This window comes from Echinops telfairi, unplaced genomic scaffold, assembly GCF_000313985.2.
Source record: "Echinops telfairi isolate 266 unplaced genomic scaffold, ASM31398v2 ScPeMD7_5592;HRSCAF=6446, whole genome shotgun sequence".
NCBI lineage: Eukaryota > Metazoa > Chordata > Mammalia > Afrosoricida > Tenrecidae > Echinops > Echinops telfairi.
Window position 1 is genome coordinate 12582488 of NW_022109491.1, and position 21867 is coordinate 12604354.

At 53.1% G+C, this 21867-nt stretch overlaps 1 protein-coding gene across 1 annotated transcript in view; it reads right to left on the bottom strand.

The window, feature by feature from the left end:
• TOX2 (TOX high mobility group box family member 2) overlaps window positions 1-21867 on the bottom strand; it is a 109480-nt gene that overhangs the window by 71991 nt on the left and 15622 nt on the right. The window contains exon 2 of the mRNA XM_045295389.1: window positions 7446-7511. Coding sequence (XP_045151324.1) covers window positions 7446-7511 — 66 coding nt within the window. The remainder of the gene's footprint in view (window positions 1-7445; window positions 7512-21867) is intronic.

Consider the following 21867-nt stretch of genomic DNA (forward strand, 5'->3'; position numbering starts at 1 on the left):
CATGGTCAATGGAGAAAAGGATGAAGTTGTCCAGGATGTTGTCTTACTTACATCCCCAGTCAATGCTCATGGAAGCATCAATGGAGAGATTAAAAGATGTGTTGCATTCAGTAAATCTGCTGCACAGGATTGCTTCAGAGTATTGACGAGCAAGGATGTTACTTTGAGGACTAAGATGCGCCTGACCCACGCCATGGTATTCTCCATTGCGTCACGGGCATGTGGAAGTTGGACAGTGAATAAGGAAGACCGTAGAAGAATCAATGTTGGAGAAGAATAATGAAAGTACCACGGACTGCTCAAAGGACAAATAGACCTGCATTGGAAGAAATAAAGCCAGGGTGCTCCTTAGGGGCAAGGATGGTAAGATTTTTGTCTTACGTACTTTGGACATGTTGTCAGGAGAGACCAGTCCCGGGAGAAGGACATCATGCTTGGTAACGTGGAGGGGCAGCGATAAGAGGAAGGCCCTTGATGAGATGGGTGGACACAGTGGCTGCAGCAATGGCCTCGGGCATGGGAACAATTGTGAGGATGGGTGGAACCGGGCAGTGCTTCCTCTGTTGTGCACAGGGTAGCTATTGATCAGAGCAGGCTCAATGGCACCTGACAAGGAAGGGGCTATGAACCTCTCTCTCTCTTTTTTTTATCCCTCCTTCTTGAAACACGTCTTAGAGTCTGCCTCCTTCTCCCCTTCCGGCCACTCTTTCTGAACCAATTCACAGTCTCTCCGCGGCCTTCCAAGGTTGGAGCTCAAGGTTGACGGAGTGACCCCTCCTCTATTCTCCTGGCTTTTCTCTCCGTGGATCCCATCCGCCCCCAAGGTTTTGATACCACAGACGGAAGGCGGCTGGCATGCACCACGAAGGTTACCATGCCCGGCTCTGACTTCACTGACGGCGTCCCCAGCTCGGAGAGGGGTATCAGGTGCTGGGAACGGGTTCCGGATAGAAGCCTGAGGATCTGTATCGCCCCCTTTCCCTCTCCCCTACCCCGGTGGTGCAGCTAAGCCAAGCCAGAAGTTCGAATGGACCAGTTGCCCCAAGGGAGAAAGATGCAGCAACCTGCTTCCGCCAATGTTTACCCCTTAGGGAACCCCACAGGGCAGGTCGAATCAACGCGATGACAAGTGTGGCCACATCCACCTGCAGCAAGACCTGCAGCTTCATGTCCAAAGTACATCTCTTGGGTCCATCCACTTCTTGCCATCTCCTCTGCCGCGGTCACGGTCCAGGATGACATCATCCGGTGTTTGGCTTATTACCCAATCGAACCCATTGCCAGCAAGGCCATTCTGACCCCTAACGCCCCCATAGGGGAGAGCAGAGCTGCTCCTTAGGGTCTCCGAGGAGGCAAACCTTTTCTTTTCTTTTTCTTTTCTAATTACTTTATTGGGAGCTCGTACAACTCTTATCACAATCCATCCCTCCATCCATTGTGTCAAGCACATTTGTACATGTGTTGCCCTCATCATTCTCAAAACATTTCCTTTCTACTTGAGTCCCTGGTATCAGCTCCTCATTTTTCCCCTCCCTCCCTGCTCCCCTCCCTCATGAACCCTTGATAGTTTATAAATTATTATTATTATTTTGTCGTATCTTATACTGTCCGACGTCTCCCTTCACCCACTTTTCTGTTGTCAGTCCCCCAGGGAGGGGGTTATAGGTAGATCCTTGTAATTGGTTCCCCCTTTCCAACCCACCTTCCCTCCACCCTCCCTGTATCTCCTGGTCCTGGAGGGATCATCTGTCCTGGATTCCCTGTGTTTCCAGCTCTGATCTGTACCAGTGTACATCCTCTGGTCTAGCCAGATTTGTAAGGTAGAATTGGGATCATGATAGTGGGGAGGAGGAAGCATTAAAGAACTAGAGGAAAGTTGTATGTTTCATCGTTGCTACACTTCCCCCTGACTGGTTCGTCTCCTCCCCATGACCCTTCTGTAAGGGGATGTCCAGCTGCCTACTGATGGGCTTTGGGTCTCCACTCCACACTCCCCTCATTCACAATGATATGATTTTTTTCTTCTTTGATGCCTGATACCTGATCCCATCGACACTTTGTGATCACACTGGCTGGTAAGGCTGCCAATCTTTATGGGAGCAGAAAGCCTCATCTTTCTCCCTCAGAGCTGCTGGTGAGTTTGAACTGCTGGCCTTGTGCTTAGCAGCCCAGCAAATAACCTACTGCACCACCAGAGCCCCTGGCCTCTTACCACACTCTCTCACTGGCCTCCCTGAATCCACTCTTCCCATGGAGAACTTTCTAAACCGCAAATCTGACCATCTCGTTCGATCCCAATCAATATAGCTGCTCCACCTCCCCTGTCTCTCTCTCCAAGGAGACTTGGAGATGTTGAGGGTATGAGTCAGGCTGCCAGCCTTGGGGTTAGTAGTTCAAAGCCACAGGTCGCTCCTCAGGAGAAAGACGAGGCTTTCTACTCCTGTAAAGAGTTACAGTGGAGACCCAGAGGGGCAGTTCTCCCCGGTCCTCTAGGGTGGACTTGAGGGCAGGGAGTCTGGGTTTGGGTTTTCCGTTTCCCCTTCCTCCTGTTCCCCTTTCTTGGCTTCTCCTTCTCTTTCTTACACACTCTTACACACACACACATACACGCTCTTTCAGGGATTCTGAGCAAAAGTCAGAAATCTTTAGCAGAAGTGGTATTTCGAGCTCTTTGAATGAGAAACGCACTCCATGGCCAGGCAGGCCGTCCCGAGGGAGTGGCATTCGCAGTGCCCCGGAGAGAAGAAATGGGCATCTGTTGGGGAAAACGGCGGGGGGATTCCCGGCAGAGGAAACCGTGCCCATCGCAGCACAGAGCTGAGACCAGGGCGGTCTGCCAGGCAGAGTCGTCCCCCACCCCCCTCCCCGCTTGGATGGGTCTGACATTGGTCGAATGCTTGTGCTTACAGTGATTTTTCAGTTTTCCTGTTTGCTGTCTGAGCTGCGCACACAGCGGGGCTTCAACCTGGAAACACTGAGCATCTGTGAGTGAACGTCTGAGCACGTGAACATCAGCGCGTGATGAGCGGTGACGCGATGCGCGGTACAGTTATTATTAACGATCGCACATACCCGGGGGTGGGTGGGGTGGGAGCAACAACCGAGAAATAAACGGTGGCAGGTGTGCTTTCTCGTCACCGGAATACGGGATGAGTTGGGCACTGCTAGTGTCTGTGCTGCCAGGCAACCAGATGAATATGTTACGCAGGTTTTCACTGAACCCTGGTGTACACGCTGTCCCAGGAAGTGGGGCCCGAGATGACGGCCATGAAAGAGCCTGACCGAAGGAGGCTCTCAGGAGATGGGGAGGGAGGGCCGCAGGACAGGGCAGGGCAAGGAGCTGGGGGAAAGGGGGTCCCTGCTGGAGACCTGCTTCAGCTGGAGCTCCCAGGGAGGTGGGCCTCGGGAGCAGCGGTGGGACTGCTGAGTTGGTTTGTTCTTGAGGGGCCAGGGGGCCAGCTTTCGATCCCTCCCCCTTCCCAGGTCAAGGTCCCCCATTTTCCAGCGAAGGGAGCAAGTGTGAGTTGTTAGCAGCCAGCGCTCTCAGCAGCTGGACAACGGGGAGGGGAAGCTGGGTGAGGAGCAAACAGCTTCCACAACAAATCCTTCCTGGACGTCTGCCGACCCCCTGGGCAGCAGGAGTGACCCATCCCATTTGATCGGAAGATGAACGCTCTTGTAGAAGGGCACCTGGCTGATGGAAGGGCTGAAAGCGGAGGCCAATGTGCTGCCTCCCCGGCTCAGTTCCTTTCCACCTTGGGGGCCCCCAAGGTCAATGGGCATAGCATAGTGCACAAAGACAACGTTCCCCACTCTACTTTGGTGCAACGCGACTAGTGGCTGCAAAGCTCATGAGCAGCCCCCGAAGCTGCAACAGACAGAGCCAAGGAGAGTACTGGACATCAAAGACGCATGAGAACTGCTAGGCCGATGGACCGATGGACCACTGCACCTCTGGCTCCACAGCCCTGAGTCCAGAAGAACTAGATGGTGCCCAGCGTGGCCTCCTAACTGCTCCGAGGAGGGTCACAGCAGAAGGTCCCGGGTAGAGTGGGAGCACAATGTGGAACAAAACTTAAGCTCATCGAAGAGGACCAAGCTTACTGGCAGGAGCCCCAAGACCATGGCCCTTTGTCACCTTTCAGGTCTGGAACGGAACTCCCCACCACGGCACAGACCTCAGCGAACACTACACGGGGTCTCCGAGGGGAACTAGAACACGTGTGAGGCACTCGGACCTCAGGGTCCTCAACCATCGAAGATCCAAAGGGTGCATTCTCCCCAGGACGACGTTCAGAAAGGAGGGTTAGGAGAGGAGAGATGCCAGGAGGAAGTGGAGGTGCGATGGTGCCCTCGGGGACTGCAGTGAAGGAGATGGAATAAAATGTCTATCCACTGACAATGTAAAATGGATGGTCCACTCTGTAGAGCTTCACCCAATTCATAATCACAAGCTTTAAAAAGAAGAAGAAATTGATAGCCAGAAAGTACCAATCCCTGCACTTCCTGAGCAGGGGTCTGCTCTCCTCAACAGGGGGAAGAGGAGACGGTGACCAGGCAAACGTTGCATCTCCTCCCCAGACCACCCAGGTAAGTCTGGTACCCCACACCTCACAAGGTGGGGTGCGATCTGGACTCTGCGTATGACCAATGGAATGTGCAGGATTCGTCACGTGCCAGTTCCAAGCAGAGGCCTTGCCACGTCCGCTCTGGAAGCCCTTCTCCGACCACACACACGAGCTCCAGCTAGCCTGCTGGAGACGAGAGGCTCGCTGCATTCCTCCCAAGGCAGCCGCCGAGGGCTGACCAGGCAGCTGGCTGCTGCCACCGAAGCAATCCTGCCAAGCCCGGAGGAGCCACCCGGCTGACCCAGCCAAATGGGCAACCCATGGCAGCCTGACCGAGAGAAGTATCTGTGGCATGAAGGCACCGTGCTGGTGGGCGGAAGGTGGCGGCTGCCATGCAGAAATGAACTTAACAAGAGCTAACTAAGCAGTCTGGACTGCATGCTGGATCAGTTCACATTGAGTGGACTTGGCCCGTCCCAGAGAATCCTCGTGTCTTCTTCATAAAGCCCTCAGTTGGGGGCCTTCTGGAAGGCAGCACAAGAGACCCTGGGGGGGGGTGTCCTTGGGGAGTCCAACTACCTCGTTCCCCTGCTAGGGACCCTGAAGTCCAGAGAAGAGCAGGGGCCACATTCACTCGTTCCTCAATTGTTTCCGGAGTGCCTCCTCTGTGCCAGGCCCTGCGATTGTTGCCCTTGGGCACTGCCGGCCCACTGGGACCCCGTGTGCAACAGGATGAGACACTGACCTGCCCTGCCCCGCCCCATCCTCACAATGGTTCCTATAGCCGATCCCATGGCTGCAGCCACTGTGTCAGCCCATGTCACTGAGGGCCTCCCTCTTTTTGCTGCCCCTCCACTTTCCCAAGCATGCTGTCCTTCTCCAGGGACGGGTCTCTCCTGACAACACGTCCCCAGGATGTGAGATGACATGCCCCACTGGCGTACACGGCAGTCCACAGGGGAGACCAGAGGCTGGCCTAACCTGAGAGGATGCTTGCGATTAGCAGGGCCTGGTGCCTGCCACCAGAGAATCACGGGAAGGGGCCTTATTTGGATTTGGGGATCACCACAGGCGTTGTGGGAAGTCATACCGAAGCTGGGACACAAGGTGGCGGTGGCCTCGGGGTGGGAGTGGGGCTCTCTGCAGAGAGGCCAGAGCAAAGCAAGCCTGTCTAATCCCTGGCGGGTTTCCCTGGGCAGAGCCCGCCAACATGCTCACGCCTCAGCGGTCTCCCTATCATCCGGTCTCCCTAACATCCGGGTGAGGCCAGTGCCTGCTACTTCTCAGGCTGCTGGAATCGCCTCGGAGGCAGGGGCCTGGTCAACGACAGGGTGTTGGTAAACAACCAAGGTGCTGCGGTGACGGCCTTGGGGCCGTTTATTAGTCCCGAGTCTCATCTCCAAAGGATGGTGCTTCCTGGGACCCACTGCTTCCCACTTTCCCTCGTTGACCAAAAAGCCATGCCTGCCCCCTCCCGTGACTCCTCCATGGCATATTCTCAGGATGCAGACAAACTCAAGGTCAAGGTGGTGAAAAGGTTCGGGGGAGATGTTCAGGGTATTCGGACTGGTCCGTGGAGACCATCACATTTCCCAGCAATCACATGACCTCAGGGACCTCTTCTCAAATAAGCCTTCCCAGGACCTGGAGCCTTGCCTGCCAGAGCCACCGATGGGCCAGAGAAGGGACACAGGATGGTGGTCCTACCAGGGTAGTGGGGGGAGGGCAGGAGGGCGCAGTGTCCTGCAGTGGAGCTCTTAGACCCCACAGGGTCTACTCTATCTCCCCTCCCTGGAGGGGCTCCCCAGGGGCCGCCAACTCCATCCACCTCGGCCCCTCAGGGCCTGTCATAGTAGGGTCACCAATGGGGCCTGGGCAGCCTTCTGCTTCCCCAGCTGCAAAGACGGTCCACCCAGCGTGGATTGGCAGATCCCCCAGGACGACACAGGCAGGGCATGAAGGCTGGCTCCAGGGCAGGCTGTACACCGTGCAGTGAGGACACACCTGGCTACCACACCTGTACGAAGCTCCTCCCCGCTCGGGCCCACTGGCTGCTGTCAGGGGCTCCTCTTCACCGGAGCTCAGATTTCAGAGATGGCCCCCAGTCGCCAGCCTGCACTGAGAACCCTCCCTGGCACCCAGTCTGAGTGGGGATCCTCTCTAACACCCCAGCCTGAGTGGGGGCCCTCTCTGTCTGGGGGGCCACCCAGGCCTTCACTCCTTGGCACCAGAGTCTAGAGAGATGCTCCGAGCAGAAGGAAATCCTGGTCCTCAGAGTCCAGGAATGTAGGAGGTGATGTGGTTCTAGCTCGCATCTGGGCCCAGGACCCCAGAGAACTGGGTTGGGGACAGCCTTGTTCAGTGCTGACTTGGCCTCTTCACCACAGCGAGGAGCCCTTTTGTGCCATGCCCAGCCTGTGGGCTCAGACGGTCCAGGCTGAGAGACCTGTGTGCCACGTACTGTCATGCGACCCTGTGTCCAGGCATGGGCATATACACAGGCACACCAGAGTACCAGGATGTGCCAGGTGGGGAAACCCATCTGCCAGCTATGGATGTGTGACCCCGTGTGCCCAGGCTACATGGGCCTGTGCACAGGTACCACAAGGTATGAGGCACGCACAGAGGGCAGCAGCACGGGAGCCCGTGACACCTGGACCCACTGTTGAAACCCCCTCGGAGCCCACCCTCCAGCTTCAAATGTCATGCGACTTGCATTTGGAAGCCGACATCAGCCAGGGAGCTGATTAGAGTCCCAGCGTGGGTGGCCTTTTCAAGGCCACACCTTGGACACTCGGTCCAGCTGAGATGAGTCAGCAGGGGGCTCAGGCCCAGCCAGGCCCTGTTGGGACACACTCAGGGAGCTCGGGCACCCACCTGGCTGGTCGACAGAAGCTCTGGGTTTCCGTCACTCATCCCCACGTAGGCGTTGTCACCATCAAACTGGAACAGAGACAGAGAGAGGGGAGTCTGGTTACAATGTGGTCAGAGGGCTGCCCGGGCGCTGGGAGGCCCAGCTGAGTGCTCTGAGGGGCCTGAAGCATCAAGACGGGGCCCAGCAGACTGGGAACCCTTAGGCAGAAGGAGCCCCATTCTGTGCTCGGGCTGGCTCCATTCACACCACTTAGAACGGCAGAGGAAACCTTTCTGCCTTGTCCACAGACACAGCAGGCTGCCTCGTCAGACACTGAGACTCCCGTCCCTGGAAGCAAGCAGTCACCCAAACCCCTCACCTGGTCCCAAGGGAGTCGGGATGGCATCCCACACACCTCAAGTGTGTGGCCACCTAAGTGGCTTGCTGTCTGAATCCACTAGCCTCGGCCACTCGTCCACCTCTGCACACAGGTTCAAGGGCTGTGGTAGAAACCACGCCAGGAGTGGCAATCCGGGCTCTGAGACGCTGCCAGCGACCTCTCTACACGAGGAGCCCCTGGGTGGTGCAAACGGTTCCCCCAAGCAGCTGCTCCCCAAAGGGTGCAGGATTGATCCACCCAGAGCTGACTCAGAAGATTTACTGGTTGGCGATACCGGGAGGGTGGAGGGAAGGTGGGGGAGAAAGGGGAACCGATCACAAGGATCTACATAGAACCCCTTCCCTGGGGGACGGACAATAGAAAAGTGGGCAAGGGAGATGTCAGTCAGTGTAAGACATGAAAAAAAAAAATTAACCTGGGTTCGTGAGGGAGTGGGGAGGGGGGTGGGGTGCAAGGAGGGAGGGGAAATTGTGCTGAGACCAAGGGCTCGAGTAGAAAGAAAATATTTTGAGAATGATGATGGCAACAAATGTATGCATGTACTTGATACAATGGATGGATGGGTGGATTGTGATAAGAGTTGTACGAGCCCCCAGTAAAATGATTTAAGAAAAAAGATCTACTGGTGATCTATTTCTGAAAACCTTGTGGAGCACAGTTTCACTCTGACACACAGGAGTCAGGAGTCGACATTGCAACAGAGAAAACGCAGGCTTGCTTCCCTAGTGAACTGGGGTCCAGTGTCTGCATCCCTCGGGTGTGCCCAGGGAGAGTTCCGGAGTCCTCTCTTCCTGGTACATGACACTGACGCACGCAAGGGAATGACGGAGCCCCTGTGAATGCTCTTTCTTTGAAAGAGGGTCTCAGACAGCGTTCCCCAAAGCAGAGCCCGAGGCAAGGAATCGGGTGAATGTGACTTAGAGGGACTGATCTTCAGGAGGAGCTCTGGTGGGGTAGTGGGCTACGTTTTGGGCTGCTAACCACAAGGCTGGTGGTTCAAACCCATCAGCTGGTCTGAGGGAAAAAGATGGGGCTCCCTGCCCCTGTAAAGATTTACAGCCTCAGAACCCTACAGGAGCAGTTCCACTCTGCCCAAAGGGTCGCTATGAGTTGGAATCGACTCGGGGGTAGTGAGTTTGATTTGGCTCTTTAGGAGTACCCTTTAAGGAAGCGAAGGCGGGCAGCACAACTGGGTAGAGGGATGTGGTCTCAGCTGGAGGCCTGCTTCAGCCAGGCTGTAGCTCTGGGGTGTGAAAGGCGTCCCTGATTGGTAGAATAAAGCAAGGGGTTGACCTTTGGTAGCCCTATGAAAGTCATCCACTGCGGTGGGCTGCCCTTGGGAGACAGAGGGAGGAATCACCTTCTGATCAGGGGTGCCCCCTTTGGCCAAGGGAAATTGTACAGACAGAGGGCAGCTATGAACCACGTGGTGCCAGTTCAATAGCAGATGGAAGACGGGTGTGCTGGCTGCCTGGGCACTGTGATAGTCAAGGTTCTGTGTGCACTTGGCAGGGTCAGGATTCTCCGGTGGTTTGGCAGTTAACACCTAGTAATCTCCGATGACCTGGCCCAACACCATGTCATCACAGCCAATCAGGGGTAAACCTCCACAGCGGGATATGAATGGGATGGAATGCTTGAAGCCCCAGGAGTGTGGGTTGCTTTCGATGTAAGTGGATGTTGTAGGGGAGTTTGTTTTCCTGGGTCTGGATCTTGCGTCTGGCTCATTGACCTCTGGTTCTCTGGACTTGAGTCAATGGCCATATTGCCTGATCATCCTGGGAGTCATCATTAACCTGCCATCTGACCTGCTGACCTTGCCACTCATTTGTCCCTGCAGCTACCAGCCTGCGGTGCTCCTGCCAATCTTGGATTCACCAGCCTGCAGAGCCACTCAAGTCAGGAGAAGCCTGCAGCCTAACAGATGACCCACAGATTTAGAACCTGCCTAGACTTGGACTTGTTCCCTTCTAAAACGGTGTGGGCCTATCTTCCTGACATAAACATAGCTCTCTATCATAAACTTCATTGGTCTTGCTTCTCTAGAGAACCCGGAAGAGGTACCACTAACCTGACACATTTTAAAATGGTACAATTTATTATTTGGATTAGATAATAGATTCATGTGGTTCAAAATTCTGAAAATACAAAAGGGACATCTTTCAAAGGCTCCTTCTTCCCATGCCAGCTCCCACCTCTCCACTTCCCGCTGTGCCTACTGGATTCTTCAACCTCTTTCCAGGGATCATCTACAGATAGACATCCTGCAGCCTCTTCTTTTATACCTGGGGAAGCATCCTAGATGCATGCTATTTTGTGCCTTGGTTACTTTTCTCTTAGCAACGTGTCTTGAAGTGCGTTTTCTATCAGAACAGATTGTTTTCTTCTGTGCTTAGTATTCCAAACAGAATACATGTAATTAGTTCTCTACTGGTGGGCAGTGAGTTGTGTCTAGTCTTTTTGCCATGCACACGTGGCTCTGATGGATATTTTTGTTAAAAATCATTTTATTGGGGGCTTGTACAACTCTCATCACAATCCATACATCTATCCATTGTGTTAAACACATTTGTACATTTGTTGCCGTCATCATTTTCAAAACATTTACTTTCTACTTGAGCCCTTGGTATCAGCTCCTCATTCTTTCCCCTCCTTCCCTGCCCCCCTCCCTCATGAACCCTTGATCATTTATAAATTATTATTTTTTCATGACTTACACCGACCGCTATCTCCTTTCACCCACTTTTCTGTTGTCCGTCCCCCTGGGAGGGGGTGTTTATATAGATCCTTGTGATAGGTTCCCCTTTTCTCCCCCCACTTTCCCCTTATTCTCCTGGTATCGCTGATGGATCTTTTTATAGGTCCACTCTTTAGCAGGGGCGTGAGTCCAGCTGCAGGGCTAATTTGCATGAGTCTAACCACGGTGTCCCACTGTCTGTGCACTGTAATTGTGACACAGACATCACCATGCTGCCCTCTGTGGAGTGACTGCCATGACACACTCCCACAACCATGCCCAAGATGCTGGTTCACCCAGACCCTCTCCACTCAGAGAGTCTGTCCTCAACCCCGGCTCTGAGCCAGCCCTCTACCTACCCCCTGGGCTCTGAGCCCACCACCACCACTCTGAGCCCTTGCCCTTCCCTTCCACTCCCTGTTCCTTATTGCAAAGGCCCCCTTGCCTTCTAACACCCCATATCATTCAGTTACAATGTCAAAAGGGAGGCTCCAGGAAGGGCAAGAGCCCCCACAGAGCTAAAGCAGTGTCAAGAGAGGAGGAGAAAGTAGGGAACACACTTCCTGATTTTCAAACATCTGATACAGCTACCGTCATCAAAACAGCCTGGCACTGGCACAGCAATAGACGCATGGGACAATGGCGTAGAAGTGAGGGACCACACATCTGTGGTCAACTGATGTTTGACAAGGGTGTTGAGTCCACTCGATGGGGACAGAAGAGTCTCTCTAATAAACGGTCCTGGGGAAATCCTGTTTCCATAGGCAGGGAAAAAAAAGAAAGAGGATCCATGACTCCCACCATACACAGAGACATATTCGTATTAGATGAAGGGCTTAATTGTGCCAACTAAAGCCCTAGCCCTCTCAGAAGAACAAGCTGGGCAATGCTGGCAGGCCCAGCTTTTCCCAGTGGACGATGCAATAGAACAACAAAGGCCCACAGAGCAAAAGACAACACAAGTCAATGGGGCCTCGTGAAAACAATAAACTTGAGTCCATCCAAAGTCTTCCCTCCAAAATCGAAAAGATGAGCTTCTGACTAGGAGACTATTTTCAGAAATCATACATCCGACAAGAACCTAATAGCCAAAAATATTTAGAAACCTCTAATAGTGTAAGAACAAAGAGATAAATAACCCAAACATAAAATGGGCAGCACACTTGACAAGAGATGTCGCCCAACAAGCCATCCGGATGGCCATGGACCTCATGAATGGAAGCTCAGCCTCCGTAGCCATCAGGGATGCAAATCTGAAGCACAGTTTGATACCATTTCACTCTAAGATGGCTTGGGAAAATCAACAACCAGAAAACAGCACATGCTGGCAAGGAAGTGAGGAACTGGCATCCTGCCACTGCTGGTGGACAGGTAAAAGGGTAGTGTCTCAAAAAACTAAAATAACTGAACTCTATGCATATGTCTATAGAAATCTTACAGAGAAGGACAAATGTACAGAGAATAGCATTTGTTGGTCATTATCAAGGGTGGAAGGAAGAGGGGAAGGGACTTGCGGGCGCTGGGACGATCACACGGATGAAGGTAAGGTTGCACCTCAGACCCTTGAGGCTGTCAACAGGCTGGACTTCTGTAGAAAACTGCACTGACGGGCGGTCTGATAAATATGCCTGTGAGCTAGACAAAACTAAAAGGAAGAAAACGGAGCTGCTGAGGTTGGTTCCGTAGAACCAGAGGCCTGCGGGCAGTTTGTGTTTCTTGGTTGGGAGCTTGGTTTCATAGGCCGTCCCAGTTGCCGTAATTGGCCTAATCGCATGTTTCAGTGCCTCTATGCCGCCTGCTACTTCCATGTTCTGTGCCTACGATCCTAAATAAATGCTTGCAGGTGTCCAGCCAATGCACACCATCTTGTCTCTCTTCCCCTGGAGCAACGGAGCGAGAAGAGGAGGGGCATGTGGCACTTACGACCGGATCTGGGTGGGGCCCGGCTGCCGTTACTGAACATCTTGACCAAAGATCCCATAGAGCAGTGGTTCTTAACCTTCCTCATGCCCTGACCCTTTCATACAGTTCCTCATGTGGTGGTGACACCCCGCCCCCCCAACCATAACATTATTTTCATTGCTACTTCATCACTGTCATTTTGCTACTGTGATGAATCGGGCGGCCCCTGTGAAGGGTTGTTTGACCCCGAGAGGGGTCACAACCCACAGGTTGAGAACTGCTGCCATAGAAAAATGCTGGGCCAAAGCCGGAAAATGTAGAACAAGATTTCCAATTCTCATAGACTCCACACTTTCTGGGAGGTTAGATGAACCCATGAAACTATTGCCCTCAGATCATCTTTTAAGTTTTTAAACCATAAATAGCCCCTGAAGTCTCCTTAAAGCCAACCAATAATTTAGCTTCTAGTAAAAAATCTCTGGCCTGTGACACTCTTGAAAGAACTATCGATATGGGATCAAACTGACAATAGCCACTGGAAAGATGAGCTAGGAACTTGGGAGGCAGTGAGCTCTTGTTACGGCGGAGGGACAGATACGTCAGAAGACGAGTGTGAACAGAGGCTGCCCCACGGGAAGAAGGTAATCTGTCACCGGGCGGGACATGGAGAGCTGGTGTAAGTGCTCAACCCCAGCAACAGAAGAAATAAAACTTGTAACTCTACATAGAAGCACAGACGAAAGTTCCAGAGGTCAGAAACCCTGGTCTGTTTGTACGCTCATGTCTCCCAGGCACCCCGGAGAGAGCCTGGCAAGAGTCAGCACTCAATAAATGCTTGTTGGGTAAGTAAATGGATGAAGCAACCACTTCCATTCACATTGTCTCATTTGTCTTCCTGCCTAGGTGGTGGGATCGGTAGTTACACCCACTCCTTCAACTTGGGGCATGCTGAACGATCACAATAAATAGGTACACACAGGTATTGTCTGGGCACCTGACTGGGTGCAAACTCCCTTCCCCAGCATTTTCAAGCCCTGCTCAGAAGCCACCTCCTCCAGGAGGCCCGCCACGCTCTCGTCTCCACAGTCCATCCCTCTGACAACACAGACCATCGCCAGCACAGCTGTCTTCTGCAGCAGCATGGGAGCAACCTGGTGCCCTAGATATGCCGGGCTTGGCACTGGCGCAGCCATGAACGGAGGCCTGAAGAGGGGCGGGACCCGGTCTCTGCCCAGGGCTCCCTCCATCAGGGCCCAGGGATGGGGTCAGTAAGGCCCTCTGGAGGGTCCACCTGTTCAACCTCTTCTCTGTCAGGCCCTTTCTGGGGGAAAGAACTGGTAAGCCCAAAATAAAGATCACAGCCCTGGCTTCTGCTCACAGCCACGGCCGGCCCACGTCCTTCTCCAGGTGCGGAGCAGATTAAGCAAGGAAAGGCCCACATCCACACCTCAGCTGTGCCGAGCCTGGATGTGAACTTGCTGGGCTGATGGTCTGTGTGTACAAGCTTGTGCGCCCAGGCGTGCATCACAAAGCAGCGGGGGCGTGTCCTGCGCAACGTGGCGTCCCAGACAGCCTCCCGTCGCACAAGCCAACGCATGGCACAGCACAAGCAGGAGTGGGCACACGCTCACACACCCTTCACGTGGCAGGTACACAAACACCCCCAGCCTGCACACACACGCAAGGTGAGTGTACCCAGATCTACAGAAGGAGCTCCTGCACCTGCAGCTGGGTGAGTATATTGAGTTCACACCAACCTCTGACACATGTTGATCTTGCGAACAATAAAGTGCTGCTAGATCCCGCACTGTGCTCAGGATCCCTGGTGTGTTCAAGTTCATTGCCGTGGCTATTAAGCCAATGCATCTCACCCAGGGTCTGGTCCATGCCTTCCCTGGCCCTCTGCTTCACCTAACTCAAAGTCTTCTCCCGGGAGCGATTCAAAGCTAATACTTCAGACAACGTTCTCTGTGACCCATGTGCTCCCTGGCTAATTTTAGGCCACAGATGGCCAGGCCTTTCTGGACGCTCCAGTGAATCCTATCCACCACGTGTGACCCTGTTGGTCCTTGAAATACCGGTGGTACAGCTTCCAGCATCCCGGCAGCATGCAAGTTACCCCAGCATGACAAACTGACAGATAGGTGGTGGTGTGTAAATGCATGTTCATGCGGGGACATGCAAAGCAGGGATACACACGAACTCAAATTCTGGGTCTATGCCACAATGTACCCTGCCATCAAAAAATCTTTTTTCACATTACACCACCTTCCTTATGCTTCCAAACGTGAAGGCAGAAAACTAAACAAAAAACTAGAAGAAAACATCAGCCTAAGAGTTTGTGTGAAACACCAGGAGAATATCCTCTTAGCAGGGACTGGAATAGATTAATTTTCCCCATTTCATATTCTAATTATAATTCCTTTTCCCATTGCAGTCCTCAGTCCTCATTACAGCTGGAAGATTGTTCTGCAAAAGCCGGGCCTTCATCTTCTCTTCCCAAGAGTTTTGTCATGGAAATGAGTTCTGGAATCTGAAAGAGCCCACGTTTTTGCACATTTGAATGAGGGGGGCTAACCCTTCAGGAGGGTCGCTGGGGGCCTCCGCTCAGAGGGGGTTCTGCCCAGTCTGCTTCTCCCCACGCCCTGTGGTCCCCTCAGGGAGAGGGGCTCCAGGACCCCTATTTCAACAGATTCCCCAACCTAAGCGCACCATGTTTCCCCAAGAGATTGTTATTTCATCTTTAAGGAAACTTGGGGAGCAGCCCACGTCAGAGCCAGACCTTAGTGATGGGCCCAGTTCCGTCTGAACACCTGAGGTGAGCACTTTACCGACTCTAAGCCTCCGCTGCCAAAGTCTGCGGTCCCACAGCCACGGATACATGCTCGCCACCAAGGAAACGCCGAGGGATAAGGTGCGATAAACGGACGGAAGGAAAGGATGGGAGGAGGTGGATCGATACATAGAGGGTTGGTATAAACTAGTCTTGGCCCACAGAAATGCAGGGCCAGACACAAATGTCAGTCATAGGTGTAATTTGCAATATTCCAGTAGTCACCATTACAAAAGCAAAAGTAAACAGTGAACTTACGTTTAAGGACATGTTTTATTTAACCCAAGAGAGCCATGATATTATAATTTCAACATATAATCAATATACAAATTATCAGTGACATTTTTTTCCACATTCCTTTTTTCCGTTTGAATCCAGGCTGTGTTTACTGTACCAAACTCACTGCCACCGAGTCAATACTGACTCATTGCGACCTATAGGACCAGCGCAGGGAAGAACGGTCTCTGTGCCGTTTCTGAGACTGTGGCTCTTTACGGGAGTAGAAAGCCCCATCTTTTTCCAGTGGAGCAGTTGGTGGTTTTGAACTGTCGACCTTTCAGATCGCAGCCCAATGCCTAACTGCTAGGCCATCGGGTCTCCTGTTTTACCCTACAGCATATCTTAATTCAGATGACCCTATTTCAAGTCCTCAGCAGTCACATATGGCTGCCAGAATGAATAGTTGAAATGAAAATAGTTGAGTGGTTGTGTGGTGGTGGTTGGTGCACAGATGGGATAGATGGATGGATGGATGGATAGATAGATAGGTGGAAAGGTGGATGGATAAACAGATGGAGGAAAAGGAGGTTGGGTTGTTCAGAACATGGTAACCTAGAAGGGATCAGTAGATCCCATTAAGAAGGTCAAGACGAGCAAAAGACTCAGATAACTGGTTTGAATGGATGATACAGTGGGATGGGCAGATGGGCTTGATAGGCTGATGAAGGGACAGATGACTGAATGAGACGGGATGGCTGGGTGAGATAAGCTGACTGAAACGGTGGGTTGAGATGAACAGACAGATGGCTGTCATGCATGTTTGGGATACATCGATAGAAGCTTGGATGGTGGGATGGCTGTGGGGGGGTGGGAGGGTGACATTAAATGGTGGAATGGAAGGGTAGGTGGATACGTGGACATTTTCACCTCATTCGACTCAAACTCTGCAAGGATTACATGCCATTGACAATCAATTCCTCATCTTCAACCAAGTAATCACTAGAGATGTACAGTTCCCCCCACCCCCGATATTTCCTCCATCTGGTTCACTAGCACTTCGAATCCAACACTAAGTTCACGACATGCACACAGACTTGACCCTTCTCTGGCACATTCTATCACCAATAAAAGGTATCACCTTCTACACAGACACACGATCCCTACCCACGGGGTGACTCTGGACCTCTCCCACTCAGCTCCCTTGCCAATCCATCGTCTGCATTGGTTACTACGAGATGGTCACACCATTCGTCCGCTCACACCCTGAACCGGGCTCCACATCACCCAGTCCTTGCATCTGGGACCATCCACAATCACCACCCCTGAGCTTCAGCTCCCACCGTGCCCCTTGATGTGGCAGGACCCTCCAGTACCTTGTCTTTGCCCACAGGGTCCCCTCTCAGTCTGGAACTCTCTCTCCCTTTCTCTGCACACTGGAGTCCACTCTTTCCTGGCCTAGCTTCCCTTTCTGGTTCTGTGCACAAGCTTAAGAGCATCACTTGCTTTACAAACCATATGGGTCCTTAAAGCCCCCATCCAAAGTCAATTTTGACCTTAATCACAGAGCACAGGGTCAGGAGTCCTGATGGAGCAATGGTTCAGGGCTTGGGTGCTAACCAAGCCATGAGGGGTTACCATCTGCGGCATCTCAGGAGAAAAGACCCTGTGGACTGCTCTCAGAAAGATGACCGCCTTTGGGGCAGTTCTACTGTCCTGTAGGGTCACTATTGGTCAAAATCGAATTGATGGTCCACAGCGACAACGTGTGGAGTATGGCATTCTGGGTAGCAGCAATGATTCCTGGATCCCAGTATGGGTGCCACCACTCACTTCATTGCCTGTGACCTTGGGACTTTACTCCTCTGTGCCTTGGTCTCCTGACTGTAAAAAGATAACGCTAAAACCCTTGATAGAATTGCACGAGTTAAGATTTGTAGGGCAATTCTTCATGATGCTAGCTCGTTCTGACAAGTGCTTGACAGGTGGTATTATTGTGGTTGCTACCTTTATGCTAAGCGCTTATCCCCGCATCAGTCCCCAACCGCTCAGTCTCCCACATCACTGAAACCCAGAGATACCCTCAGATGCCGCCTTTCTGCCCTTTCCCACGTGATTACCTCCCAGCCCTCCAGACGGCCTTTCCTTAAGTCTGCAAATACAAAGCATCTCCCACCTGTCCAAGGTCAGTCCCTTCACCTCATCGATCCTGCCCCTTCTATGTCTTCCTGGGCCCCGTTTTCCCTTGTTCATCCCCGCCTTCTGTCCTGTGTCTGAGATCTCATCTAAATGTGCAGCAGGAAAACGCAGCAGCCAACGCCTTGTCCACATCATATAAAACATACCAAAGTCAAACAAACAAACTTCACCAGCATGTACCCAGCACACACAAGGTGCCGAGGGGCATGGCCCCAACCATGGGGATTTACGGCCAATGAAGCTCCCCACGGTGCTCAGTCGCATGAATGGACAATCACAAGACACCAAGAGGGGTTCAGGCCAGAGATCTGGGGATAGCAATAAGTGTTCATTACATAATACGAGGGTGGCTCTCAAAATTGGGTGGAAAAATTACATTATCTTCTAATTCCAATCCCCCCGCCCCCGCCCCAACATTTTGCAGCTCCCTGGTATTGATCGCCTCCCATAGAGTCACAGTCTCAGAAACCCACAGGGGCAGTTTGTCCTGTCCTATGGGGTCGCTATGAGTCAGCATTGGTTTGATGGCAGTGAGTTTGGTTTGGAATTTTGTATTTACTGAGTGGCCGGCATGGCACCAGGCACGCCCTTTGACGGTGGCGCAGAATACAAAGTTCCTATTCTCCCAGTACAAGACTAGAAAAGGCAAGCCATTCTTTGGCTGTGGTTCCAAGCCACAAAAGCCATCACATAACCGCTTTAAAGCCTGTTCTGATAGGTCAGTGGCTCTTCCAGTCTTTGACAGCCAAATGATTGATAAGAACCTGACGCCCGTGGCCACAGCTGTCCAACACCTAGCTATTCAGAGTATCCCCAACCCAGAACTCCATGCTTCCCCCCAAACCCTACAAAAGGTCAGTTCCAGCTTGATGTGGCGACCAACACCAGTTTGTAAGGATAATCATGCATTCAGCTTGTTGTAGATACGGAACGGTGTCCTCTTTGACAAGCGTGGCCAAGGCTAGGATAAGAGTAGTGTGTGTGTGTGCACGCATACACACATAAGTTGATTCTGACCCCTGGGGACACAGTGTGAGTCACGGAAGACTGGCACACGCAGGGTTTTCAATGGCTGTGATTTTTCAAAGTAGGACACCAGGCCTTTCTTCTGAGGTGCCTCTGGGTGAGTTTGAATGAACTGCAACCCTTTGGTTAGTAGATGAGCACCGAACCGCTTACACCACTCAGAGACTCCTAATTCGAGCAGAAACCAAAAACCACAAAAACAGACTCACTGCCTTGGCCCTATAGAGCAGGCTAGAACTGTAGGGCGGGTTTTCCCCCAAGATTGTAACTCTTGGCCGGAGTAGAAAGCTTTATCTGTCTCCTGCAGAAAGAATGGCTGGTGGTTTCGAACTGATGACTTGGAGGCTAGCGGCCCAGTACATAACCACTATGACAAACTGCAGAGGAGAGTGGGAGGAGGAAGAGGACCTTTCAAGAGAGGCAGCCGGGAAAAAATGGCTAGGAGCTGGCTGGGTGAAGAGGGGTGCCAAGGGCATCAAGGCTGCTGTGAGCATGGGCCAGTGGGCAGCTTCACACTAGCCTGGGCCTCAACCTAGGCCTGTGCCTGTCACCTCACTGAGGCGTCCCAGCTGTCCTGAGGCTGCTGTGACTACTGTAAGCCAAGGGGGAGCTAGCCCAAAGCCACCAGCCAGTTCTGAACCTGGCCTTGACCGGGGCAACCAAAGCTGCAGCTGTTGTGTAGAAGCCGCAGCAACTCCTCCCTCGACACTGAGACGCAGATCAAAGACCCAAGATGCACAGCCCTCAGCCCCAGGCGCAGCACTCCCAAGATCGAAAGAGGAAACAATCAAAGCAGCGAACCCTGACACCGCCTGCTCCCACGCCGCATACAGACACGAACTCTGCACAGATAAAGCTTGGCTCCCAAGACAGAGGCGGGGCGTGTGGCAGCCGCGCCTCGGGGCTGACCGAGATGTGGTTTTATGTGGAAGTCTCACGGGGAGATACTTATCACCACAAGGAGTTGTGGGGAGGCGGCAGGAAGGAGCTGCACAGATGGAAGGGGGACAGGGATGGGACATGCCAGCAGAGTCTCAGACACAAGATCGGGCTGAAACTCTGACCCAGGTCCCGTGTACCTAGCGCCAGTCTCCTTGCCTTTGAAAAAGCATGACAGTGCAGTGGTCCTGCCAATAGAATCTGGTACCTGACTGCCAGGGTTCGAACCCTGGGCTCGCTGCAGTGCGATCTTGTGAGCAGGTTCGCTATTGTGTCTCCGTTTCCTCTTTTGGGAAATGGGTATGAATGCTGTTGGGGTTAAATTAGGTCTATTTATGTAAAGTGCTTAGAACGTGGCCTGGTACAGAAAGGGCACTCAATAACCATTAGCTAAAAAGGAAAAACAGAACACTGCCATCGAGTCCATGCCAACTCATAGTGACCCTGTAGGACTGCCCCTGTGAGTTTCTGAGGCTGGAACTGCTTACAGGAGTAAAAAGTCCTATTTTTCACCTGTGGAGCTGCTGGTGGTTTCGAACTGCTCACCTTGAGGTGAGCAGCTCAACACATGCTGAGCTAATACAGATCTATGATTAAGATTACGTTGGCCTATTTTCTTTGTACTGTTCTTATGTAGTGACCAGGAAGCATACAGACCGTTCCATGTGGAGTTCACCATGTGTGGAGGGCACACACCGCTCTGGTCACCCTCTGTTCCCAGCCCTGTTCTTCCTCAGAGCCCCTTCCCACTGTCCTCTCCTGGGAGGTCCCAATTCCTGGTCAAGAGGCCCTAGAAGCTGTCCATCCGAGGCCTGGCACAGCCCCAGCCCTTGGCAAGGGAAGTACCCACCTCGCCAATGTGAGCTGCCACTGAGTTGGCCCCGCGCACCACAGAACGGAACGCTGCCTGGCCTGGTGCCACCCGGGATGCGTCCCCAAAGGCGTTTGTTGGCCGGTGTTTAGAAGTCAATCACCAGGTCTTTCTTCCTGGTCTTACTTAGAAGAGCACCGAAACCTGTTGCCATCACAGCAACACACACGCCAACGCCTGCACACCAGCGCTCTCTCTCTCTCTCTCTCTCACTGCCATCAAGCTGATGTTGACTCATAGCGACCCTATCGGACAGGATAGGCCACCCCTTTAAAGTTCCCCAGATTGTAACTGTTCACGTGAGTAGAAAGCCCCGTCGTATTTTCTCTCACATCAGCCATGGCTGAAGGCACGTCGCCACGAAAATTGGGGGAAACTGAGGCCTACCATCAGAGAGTAAATTCGTTAAGACAAGAAGGAGCTGCACTCACTGATTCAACAAAGGTGGCTCGAGACCCACCTCTGTGCCAGGCGCAGCACTGCAGACTGGGACTCTGCAGGGGGACCCACATCCTAGGCCAAGTCCTTCCCTGGGGCCTGTTTGCAGGCTGAGCTCAGCAGGGCGATGCTACCAGACTCCTTGCCCGGCCAAGGCCCTGGGGTCCCCTCTCCCCACCGTTGGCTCGTCACAGAATTCATAGCCTGCAGGTGGGAAGGCCTGATGGTGGGTGCCACCAGAAGCCCACCGTGTCCTGCATCCAGGCGCCGGCCAGCTGCAGCTGTCAGAGGGCCCGCGGACAGGCAGGGTGGTCCAATGGGCAGGGTAGGGCTGCCTGGCAGGCAGTTTCCGCCTCCGTGCTGCCGGTGGTGGCTCACACACCGTCTACATCACCACAGATTTATGGCGAAAATTACCCTCTCTCTCAGCTCCACTTAGAGCCATTCGGAGCTCACTCTCGTTCCCGATTATAAATCTAATTGCACATTCCAAACAGACAAGCGCTCATTAAGCTTTAATTATGCACATGTTGTTTTCAACAAACATTTTCATTTGGCCGCTGTGAGGGGGAATGGTTCCAAGGGGGCTGCAGACACTGCCTGCACTGGGGGCTGGGGTGGGGAGGGGGAGGCTGGGTCTGGGAAGTGGGTCAGGGGGGACCCGGGTGAGGCTGTCCAAGGGGCAGGGCCGGGGTCCCAGCAGGTATGCCTGTTGACTTGGCCTTCCACATGGCTTCTGTCCCAGGAGACGGCCAAGGTGTGTGTTCTTAGCCAGGCCCCCCGCGGCCCCCCCCCCTATTCAACAGGGCTCCCCCCCCCCCCCCCCCCCCCCCCCCCCCCCCCCCCCCCACCCCCCCGCGGGACGCCGTCACGAGGCCCCGCCC